The sequence below is a fragment of the Mus musculus genome, chromosome X (genome assembly GCF_000001635.26).
Source record: "Mus musculus strain C57BL/6J chromosome X, GRCm38.p6 C57BL/6J".
Classification (NCBI taxonomy): Eukaryota; Metazoa; Chordata; class Mammalia; order Rodentia; family Muridae; genus Mus; species Mus musculus.
In genome coordinates this window covers 142,955,960-142,967,018 of record NC_000086.7, presented here as the reverse complement: position 1 = coordinate 142,967,018, position 11,059 = coordinate 142,955,960, and the positions used below count along the sequence as shown (strand labels likewise).

General features: G+C 43.0%; 1 protein-coding gene across 1 annotated transcript in view; it reads left to right on the top strand.

Annotated features, from left to right (window-relative positions):
* The first annotated feature begins 292 nt into the window (after positions 1-292).
* Positions 293-11,059, top strand: part of Ammecr1 (Alport syndrome, mental retardation, midface hypoplasia and elliptocytosis chromosomal region gene 1) — a 115,581-nt gene continuing 104,814 nt past the window's right edge. Inside the window, exon 1 of the mRNA NM_019496.4 lies at positions 293-811. Within this exon, the coding sequence (NP_062369.1) occupies positions 306-811 (506 nt within the window). The 5' untranslated portion in view covers positions 293-305. The remainder of the gene's footprint in view (positions 812-11,059) is intronic.

The following is an 11,059-nucleotide window of genomic DNA, read 5'->3' as shown; positions in this document are numbered from 1 at the left end:
CCTTTCCCTTCGCTTTTCCGCCTTCCATCCTCCGCCAGGAACCCGGCTCCCAGGAGGCGCGAGTCGGGCGGGACCCACCGTAGGCGCCAAGCCACCAAAGCTCGTGGCGCGCGCCGCAGGCGGGGGCGCGAGCACGCCCGAGAGCCTTGGCGGGGCTGGGCAGCCCGGGCCGCCGAGCCGCGTGTGCGCGCAGACCGCGAGCCCCCGGCGCGCCCCCGGCGGCCGGGGCCGCAGCGTGCTCGCCCCCGCCGCCAGCTCGCCTCACTTATGGGTCGGAAGCGCTGCGTGGGGGAGACTGTTCCAAGATGGCGGCGGGTTGCTGTGGGGTGAAGAAGCAGAAACTGTCCAGTTCGCCCCCCTCCGGCTCGGGTGGTGGTGGTGGCGCCTCCTCCTCCTCTCACTGCAGCGGGGAGAGCCAGTGCCGAGCCGGGGAGCTGGGACTAGGAGGCGCCGGGACGCGGCTCAACGGACTGGGCGGGCTGAGCGGCGGCGGCGGCAGCGGCGGCGGCGGTGGCTGTCCCCTCTCTCCCCCTCAGGGCTGCGGCGGCGGCGGCGGCGGCGGCGGCGGCGGCGGCAGCGGCAGCGGCGGCGGGGGCATCTCGCTGTCTCCACCTCTGAGCTGCGGAGTGGGAACCCTACTTTCTACTCCGGCCGCCGCCACCGCCTCCTCGCCGTCCTCCTCGTCCTCATCCCCCGGCTCCCGGAAGATGGTGGTGTCAGCGGAGATGTGCTGCTTCTGCTTCGATGTGCTCTACTGTCACCTGTACGGATACCAGCAGCCCCGGACCCCCCGCTTCACCAACGAGCCCTAGTGAGTACCGCGCTCCCCGTCGCCCTCTTCCCCCGGGCTCGGGATGGGGCTCAGAGTTGAGGCAAAGTGTAAGTCCTCCGCCTCCTGTTCGCGGGTGCCCCTCTGTCCCTCCTGCCTCTAGGGTCCCCAGAGTCGCCCGACCCGTGGGGGGCCCTCGGCGCTCCTCTGCTCCACGAGGAGAGCACCCTACCCTCGGAGCAGGGGGCTGCTTTGCCAGCCATGGCCCCCCTGGCTTCCAGACTGCTCCCGCTTCCTCTTTGCGCTAACTTCCAGGAGTTTTGCCCCTTCCCTTCGATCCTTTCTACCCCTCACCCTCCACCCCACCAGCGTCTGGGGCGATCTGGATCACTGTCGGTACCGACCTCTCCTCACTTTACTCGCCATTGCCCCACGTGAAAGCCCCGCCAGTATTCCCGCCCCGCGTACCTTGCACATGGAGAGCTACTATCCCATTGCAGGGTGAAAAATAGCAGTGATCTAACTTCTATTCTGCTAGTGATGGAACTTAGCTCTCGATCTCCAGGGAGGTTGCCCATCTTTTCCTCCGGGTTTCCCTGTTCCTCGGGGAGGGGAGAGGTTTCTTAAAACACCTTTTGCCTTACTACCTATTTTTATCTGAACGTACCCATTAAAATGCATTTCTAGTGAAGCTAGCGCACCACCTCACAGTTGAGAGTGAGACCTTTTTTTTTTTTCCCTCTTCCTTCTTCATTCCAGTGTCTTGGTATAGCACATTCAAAGAATGTTGTCCCCAAAGAGGCACTGTCAATATGTACCAAGCGTGCGTTCGCTTTTGTGTAGATTTCACATTTAAGCAACCTATGTTAAACTCAATGATTCGAGGAATAGTTAACCCAGTACATGTGTAGGCATTTTTACGATTTCCTTTGGCTTTTGTAACTTTACATTATTTTATCCTTCAAGTATATGGTTGAAATTGTTTAAAATAGCACTGTTACAGGCTAAAAGCCAGGTTACTTCTAATCTCTGTCCATTTGGATGTGTGGGAGATGGGGCATATGGTTTTTCTTTTAAAATGTGTAAACTGAGTGTAAACTGACTTTCTGAGTTAAATGCTAGACAGAATGTAAAGTACAAAGGAAGGCAGAATGGGAAAAGGGACGATTGTTTTTATTATGACTACTGGCATCCACAAGAAAAATACAGAAAAAAAAAATTAAGCACACTCATACTGAAAACCATCAACCCCATCCCTTCTGCCCAAGAGCTCCTTGTTTCCCACAGCGTAAAGACATGAATTGATGTTCATTTTAACTTGCTGCCTCTCATTTTGTGAGATTAGAAGAACGAACTACTACTGCTGGATAATTATAGTAGTCTGACGCTACTAAAATATTAAATTAATATGTAAAGTGGAAATTGCAATAAAGTGTCCTGGAAATTGTGCGTTTGTATTGTTTGTTTTCTTTGCTTTCATTCTTTAAAATGCCTTTAATTTTGTCGGACTCCGCTGTGCTCCGGACATTTCTTTAGGTTTCATGAGGAATGGACGAGAAGGTGCCCAGGTGGACACTGTGGAGTGAATGAGGGGCGTTTGGAAAGTTCCTAATGTGAATTCTAGGAGCTTAAATCCTAAATCTCCACCTTTAATTGGCCTATTTATTTTTCATTAAGAGGTAAAATTCATGTTAAAAGGAAATCTGTGAGATACTTAGGTCAAGTCACTTATTAGTGGCCTTCTCTTGGGTGGCTGGGGTGACTTTTAGGCTGGCTCTGGAAAGTCATGGGATTGTCAAAATGTACTCCTGTTCAGTTCTTGAGCTGTTACATAGTTCTGCAGAGGCTTTTTAGCATTCATGCCCCATTGCTCTAAAGCATATGAGAACACACTTTCAGGAGGTGCAATTTTCTCACTTTTTAGAGTGAGTGTGGGTTAACTGAATAACTATCACAGTATTTAAGAGGAAAATGAGCTTGACCAATTCATAAGGGGAATGTTTTAAAAACTTATTATTACTATTATTATTATTATTATTATTATTATTATTAGCAGTGGCCACGTTCCACATGGACTTAGGTGTTTCCCTTTTAATACCCGAGTTGCTGAATTTTTGCCTCTCAGGTCCTTAAGCAACTAAGACATGCATCTGACCACTGTGAATACATTGAGATGGTGGTGGAAGAATTGTGGCTATGAGGGGTTAGGAGGCTTTCAGTGTGTCCCATTTCTACAGACTAGCTAGTTTATAGAAGGCACTGAACCTCAGCAACCAGAGAATGAAGAATGTCTCTCCTTTCCATTTAAACTGATTTTTCAAGTGTACGATGTCAAATTCAAGAACATCTTCCTGATGGTGGGAGTGCAATAACTGGATATTTCACAGTGCCTTGGAAAAGCACCACACGTTTCTCCATTTTATGAGTTTGATATTGTGTGCTTATTCTTGTGGCACTGTATAGGCTTAAATTGTTTTTCTTTTTACTCCACTGACTTATGGGAATAATGTCATGGGCAATATGTTTAAAGTCTTTTTTTTTCCTTGTCTAGCAGAAGATGTGCTTCTGACAATATCAAATTATCATATGTAAAAGCATAGAGTAGTATTGTCATCTCCTCCCTAGGACCTTACTGTCAGAATGCTTGTAACTGGTGGGATCTGACATTTATAGATTTAGAAGTCACCGCTACATCTGTTAACCCTGCCACAGTAAAAGGTCATTAGAGAATTTAATTATTTATATGTTTTTCAGGGTTGGGGAAGAGGTCGTTTGTGAAAGGTCACGTAGATGCAACTACTCCATGCTTGCCCCCGTCTTTTGAGTACCCAGCCATTGCAGAGAGCACTGTTGGTTTTTTCCTCCAGAAATAAGGTTCAAGATGCAAGGAAACTACAATGTTAGGTACATCTTCGTATTTAACAGTCAACGCACTTCTGTGTGAGGAAGCTGGTAAAAGCTACTTTAGAAGAACCTGTTGGCTACTCTAAAGGTTCCCCTGTGGCAGGTGTGGAGCCAGTTAGATTCCAGAACATTCCTTCTCAATCATGGCTACACATTGGAATCATTGGGAAGTTATTCAAAACGTGGATACCTGTACTCTCACCAAAGATTCTGATTTAGTCCCTCATGGATGGGACCTGGGGATCAGAATTATTTAACGCCCCCCCCAGGTAATTTTAGTGTGTAGCATGGAGAACTGCTGACTGTTTTCTAGGTTTTTAATTTGAGATTTGGATTAATTTGATCGGGGTAGTGCCACAGACTCCATATTTTATGAGCATCTTGGGTAATTTTGGCAGACAATCAGGTTGGGAAATACTTGCAGTGTGGTCCATAAAAGACATCACCTGGGAACTTATTAGAAATGTAGGTTCCCAAGCCCCACCTCAACACCCCCTGAATTAGAATCTGCATTTTAACAAGCTCCCTAGGTGATTCTCATCCACATTAAAGTTTATGGTGGACTTGTTCTCTGACTTTAGCATACATTGTAGTTTTCTGTTGTGCTTGTTAAAATTGCAAGTTGCTGGGCACTTTCCCAGAGTTTGATCCAGTTGCTCTGGGGTGAAGCTGTACATTTGCATTTCTAACAAGCTCCCTGGTGATGCTGATGCTACAGTTCCCAGGGTCACACCCTGAGTAACTGGTTAGGGAGAAATGAGGGCCTGCATGGGTGCGTGAGTGACTGACTGTGGCAGGTTGGACTGGCATGGGTCTCTCTCTGTTTTCCTGTCCTTTATCACTCTCAAACATCACTACGGGAATTGAGTGCTACCAAGAGCAGAAATCAGATTCTGGGGATGGTGTGGGGCAGGGGTTACTCTAGGAAACTTGTTATGTGATTTTAGGTTTTTCAAGGAAAGTGACCATGTGAAGGGCATATTTCAGGAGTTAAAAATCAGCATAAATAGACTATCTTAGCATGAGTTACTGTTAAGTAAAGACCCCTCTTGTCTCCACGAAAGTACTTTTTTATAGGTGATAAGATTTTTTCAAAGCCCTTATGTATACTTCTGTTTGCTGGAACTTATTTAAAGAATTTCCCTCATTAGTAAAGAAATATGAAAAGGGTCCCAGTTAAAGCACTGAGATTATATAGTCTTAGGTTTTTAATGCTGTGGTATAGGTTATATCTCATGAACCTTTTAAATTATTGTACCATCTGGGAAATTAATGTAACACTAGATTTTTTTGTGGACATTTACACATGGATGTTTTGCTTTTAAATATCAGTAAGTGTGATTTTCTGTTGCAAGGAACATAACCTTTTTTTAAAAACCCACTCTTGGACATGCTGATCTCGCAACGCTCAAGTCAGAGGATGCAGCATTAACTCTTGCCTTACTATGAGAATAAAATGACTGTTTCAACAGGCTTGGGAGGTGGAGGGTTGCCTTGAGATGTAAGCATTGTGCTCCACCGGAGTAGTAGCAACCCTGCTTATTGAGGATCATCAAGATCAAAAAGATGATTTGATAATGCAGTTCAGGTCAAGTGATAGTAAATTGGCATTGTAAACATACACAATTACATTTCTATTGTCTTTTTTGGAAGAAGAGGGACTAAAATAAGTAGAAAGTGTGTCTCTACTGCAGATGATACAACTGGACCATGACAGATTTTCTTATCCATACTAGCATAATGGGACTAACTTCCTTTCTCTGACCATATGGTATAGTTTTTTTTTTTTAATTATAAAAGAAAAACATTTTTTCTGACACTTACTGAGACTTTTGAAGGTATAATATGGTTTTTTTGCACCAATGTTGATTTACATTGGAGAACTTAGTGTCTCTTCTTACTGATAGAGAAGACAGACATGTTCTGTTATTACTTGTGCCACAAAACCATCAGTGACTGACACAGACGTGTAAAAACATGAATTACAAAATTATTTTTAATCTGTACATCCAGGTGTATATACAGTTGAGTGTATTTAATGTAAAAAGTAGAGCTCTTTATTTTCCAGTCTTCCCCATATGGCTGAAAGGACTGATAATCTAACCCATAAATTTTCCTTGCTTATAAATTGTGCTTGAGTTCAGATTCCAGTTAAAGTAGCAGGCTAGGAGGAGCCTCTGCTGGCTTCTCTCAGTTCTATGGGAAGAAAGATCATAAACAAAAATGTAAAAGTTACTTTGCTAACACATGTATGAGCTGCTTTTCTAAGTATGTTTTTCTCTTTTAAAAACTACACTTTCTGAAACTGAAGCTGTGTCATAGACACACAAAACCTTTTTGGCTACAATGGATTGTATTTTTAAGTCAGTTGTGTTTCCCCTTTCTATGGATAAATTCGCTTTTTGACAACGCATATGTATGGAACACTAAACTTGTGTAATGAGATTAGTCAGAGTGCCCAGGTTTCCTGGATTTCAATAGGCATTATTCTGTGCTTTCCATGTCACACATGCTTGCCTGTTTTAGAGCAGCACAATGCCCAGAGCTTTTACATTTACATTTTGTAAGTAGTCTCTTTTTCAAACTTGTGTAATAATGTCTTTTTATACTGTTCTGAATCAATTAAGCTAAGTGAGGACTAGCAGTAAAAACAAGTGGCTGCCAAGAATGGACCTTCAATGTGTAAGCTGTCCTTCCACATTCAGTAATTGGGCGGTTGCTCACAAGACACTGGAGACTGTGGGAAGGCAGTGGTTGTGTAGGTGGGAAGACTAGATTCCCAACAGTAAACTTATTTAGAGTTGAGCTTCTGTAGTTATTGTTGCTAAGAGCAAAACGAATCACAAGCTTATATAGTATAAAGAAAAAAAAATCCAAAGCAAGATGTATGGTGTAATAGTATATTGTTGGTTGGGTGGAGGAAAATTATGTTTGGTCCAACTATAAGTGGCATTTTTGTATCAAGTGTGGGTGTATTTTCTACATTTCTTAATATATCACACTTTAAAACTTGCCCAACCTTAAAAATATGTTAGTGTTGAATATCTGACTGGAAATTATGTGTCACCACAATCTCTCTCTCTCTCTCTCTCTCTCTCTCTCTCTCTCTCTCCCTCTCTCTCTCTCTCTCTGTGTGTGTGTGTGTGTCTGTGTGTCTGTGTGTGTGTTAAGCGTATGGAGAAAAATGGTCCTATCCCCTTAAAGTTTCCTATCTTCTTCAAGCAATGATAGAAATAAGGAAGTTGCTTATAATTATTTCAACACAATGCAGGCCTGCTCAGTTAATAAGATACAGGTAAAATAAAAAGGCACGGCATAAAAGAGGGACCAGGAAAAGATATGTGGGAGGGGATGACTTAAGTCTTTTTTTTTTTTAATGGGAAAAGCACAGGGGTTGAAGAGCTTTCGTGGCCAACAGAGATTGAACTCTAGGTTGTTCTCAAACCGGTTGCTGTTACTGCCACACCCTTTCCACAGTGCACAGGGATTCCCAGCAGCTGTCTTCAGTCACCAGCTTGCTCTCTCAGCATTCTTCACACCATTCTGCTTTGCTGTGGTCTCTTTAATTCATAAAAACTTCAAAGAAATTCTACTTTGTGCTGGGAGTTCCCAGGGGAGTCTGGATGAGAGGTTTTGAATTAGATGATCATTTCTTGAATTAGAGATCAGGAACATAAGAGAGGCTTCTGCAGTGTAAGAGGAATTGGAAGATGAGTCTTCAGATAGGAGAGAGTGGCTAAGATGGCGTGGTAGTCGGAGAGTGGTGTTGGAAAGTGGGCAAGTTGACACTGAGTGGAGATTGTGACTGTGAGAGTGTTGCGAAATGAAGAGCTGGAAGAAGGGATCAGCGTTTTCAGGCATTTCTTCCTGGAGGGCCAGGTTTTGTGTAGGAGTGAGAAGATTGCAGCTCACCTGCTTTCTGGCTTCCATCATTGCCTAGCTATTCTGATGCGCAGAAAAGATAGTTAAGCCACGGTAGTAGAATGGCTGTGTAATCTGCTCATGAGTACATCTTTCTTAGGAGAAAGAAGACTGCTTTATAGAATTAGGATCAAGTGTAAAGATGAGATAGTTTTTGGAAGGGGTTCTTAAGTGAGGTGGCTGCATATGAGTAAACAAAGCAAAACTGAGGGACAGCGCACTCTTCAACATTCCAGTTGCTGGGATAGGGGAATTCAAAGAAGAGAGGATTTGAACATGAGTCAGAGCTTATAAGACTGAAGCCCATGGCAGGATGCACCAGAGAAAACAGGAAGAAACAAATGGTCCAACAGGTGACATCATGTTTCTTGGTATGTATCGTTCGATATGTTGGCAGTTACTAAATGGCATTTTTTAAGGATTTTTTAAATTAATTTATTTTTTTACACTCCCACCCACTCCCATCCACCCACCCGGCATTTAATTTTATTTTATTTTATTTTATTTTATTTTATTTTATTTTATTTATTTTTTTTGGTGGCGTTGCTTCTCCTTCTACCTTTACAAGGGCTCAGGGGATTGAACTCTGCTCACCAGACTTTCATTTTCATGGCAAACACCTTTACCCTTGAGCCATTTCTCTTTAAATTATCAGAAGCACAGAGCAGCCACAGCTTTTGTGATGTTTTGGTTAGTCTCTGGGGATCACTTCTGCTTCTTGAGCTACACAGTGACCGTGAACTGCTCAGATGGGCAGAGATCAATGAGAGTTTTCAGCTTTGTACTGCTAGTAAAAACTAACTGGCAGAAAGTTGCATTTCCCTACTGTATGTGTTTTTACAGTCAATCTTCAAGCTTGCCAATTTGTGAAGCGGTCAGTGATTTCTTAGCTTTCCTTAGTTCTGTATCATAATACAGCCTTCAGCAAACTTGTCTCATGGAGGATTACCAAAGGAAGTTAATTGTTTCAGAACCTCAATTAAAGGGGAATAAAAATGAGGGACTAGGAGTGTTGGTACTAGATGCTAGGTTGTGTGTCCTCAAGCTTAGAAGGGAAAATAGATTGAAACAAGGACACTCTTTTGCAGCTTTGCTCAACAGGGGAGGAAGGGTGTTATCAATTGACAGGATTAGCCATATTGCTTTATGATCTTTGCTATGGGACGTTGTAAATGTCCTGCTCCAGGCCAGGCCTACTAATTAGTTAAAGAATAAGGCCTGTGATAGTCTTGGTGATTCTTGCCTTCCCCTTGTCCATTTCATTTTTCAGATAATCTACAGTGTGACCCAAAGCCACATGCAATGCTGGCAAAGCAAACTTGACTCTGTTAGGCAATATCCCGCCAGAAGATGCTGACAAGCTCTCTAGTAATGGAAACTGGCGACACTGACTTCAACGTCTCTAGTTTGCCTTGCCATTCCATATATTTTAATGAGGTCTGTAGGCATATGCTGTACAATTCTAGAACCATATTTGCCCTCCATCGGGGTTTGGATATTGCGAGGTTAGCTAACAACAGAAACTGTTTTCCTTTAGGTGTTAGTGGATCTTTGTGTCATTCTTCCAGAATGGAAGCTGAGACAAAAACAAACCTTTGGTAGTGTTGGCTTAAGGTTTCCACAGGATTGTGTTTGCCTCATATGTTCATGTGATTGTCACATTAGTGTGTTTCTTCTCTGTAACATCATTTTTGCTTATAGTAGCCTAATAACTACACAGTTAATTATAGATGCTTTGGATACAAATTAAGTTTCGTAAATGTTGGTAAAGCTGGACCTCGATGCATAGATCCATATAGTAAGGCCACCATTTGTGTGCTGAATTTGCAGTTAGGAGGTAAGTATTTATATATGATGGGTGCTCATACATCATTTTTCATGTTGATAAGTAGAGAATGGTATAGATTTATTCGCTAAAGATGAATCTTGTGACGCCATTTGACCTTTTTCTTTGTTACAGTAGTGCTTTCAACACATTTTAAGAGTTCCCACATTACAAAAACAAAAAACAAAACAATGTTTGTTGAAGTTAGTTAGCAGTAGGGTCTGGGGCAGTCAGTAGTTAACCATCTACTTCTGCAGCCCTGCATGCCTCAGTTCAAAACCCCTCTCAGGAACAAATGGGAGCGAGAGCTGACATTAAGGAGGCAATGTGTGCTTTGTGGTCTATTTTACTCCACAAACTCCCCCAGCTTGCTTGCTTTCTCATCTGTAGAAAGTCACCTAGAGCTAGAGGCAGGAATAGAGGGCTCATGAGAATCAAGGAGTGGAAAAATGACTTGGGAGTGACATGACCAGGATTTAGGACCGAACTCTTTTGACTCAGCTCTGAGTCTGAGCACATGGTCCAGAGAGATGAGCTCCAGGAAGCATGGTTTATAGCGTATGCACTGAGATAGTTCTCCTTCAGCACCAGTGGGCACGGCACTCCTGTTCAAAAATAATTATTTTAATCAGAAACAGATATAAGAGTGCCAACTGTAGGGCCTCTGAGTAATTTCAGCAGACTGCATTGAAAACCATTAACACATGGTTTCATCAGAATGAGGCCTTGGCAAATATTTGAAAGCTGTAAGACAAATAACTTTACCGTAGTTATAAATGCCTCTGATTATTACCCTTATTTTTCTTATACTGCTGTGAATATAGTTAGAGATTCTTGGATATTCAGCTATACCTTATTTTTCTGCCTTTCTCCCTCCCCCTCTCTCTTTCTCTCTCCCCCCCACAGCCTTATCTAAATGTGTGTGATGTTTGCTTTTTTGTGATGTTTCTTTTATTTAGTTTTCTCCCGCTTGCTATTTATAACAGATTATGGGACATGTAATATTAGAGGACAGACACAACTATAATTTTTATCCCTCCCTCCTTTTCATAGTACTTAGTATTGAATGCAGAGCATCCTTACCCCTGTACTATAATTTCTGTTTGCACAGTTGCATAACATAGCTGTATGAAGACTCATCCTTCTATCTTATACACCTTTTGTCTCCCGTGACCCTTAACAACCTAATTTGTACATAATATTCCCACAGTTTCAGCCATATACATGCTTCTGATTTTTCTGTATTTTACATATATGAGACTCTGCCTACTGTGGCAAGGAGTTACCTGTTTCTGGTTTTTAAAAATTATTCATTTTAAACTTGTATATATGTACATGTCTTTCTGTCTCTGTCTGTCTGTCTGTCTCTCTCTCTCTTTATGTGTATATATGTATGAGTATCCCAGTGCTGTTAGTAGACTTTTCTTGGTTCTCCACCTTATTCATTGAGGCAAAAACTCTCCACTGAACCTGTAGTTCCCTAATTATGGCTAGTTTAGCTGGCCAGCTTGCTCCAAGGATCCTCTACCTCTGCCTTCCAAAGAGCTGGAAATTACAGGTGGCCCACCACAGACATCTACATGGTTTGGGGGAGGGTGTCCAAGCACCAGTCCCTATACTTGCTGGGCTGTCCATCTGGA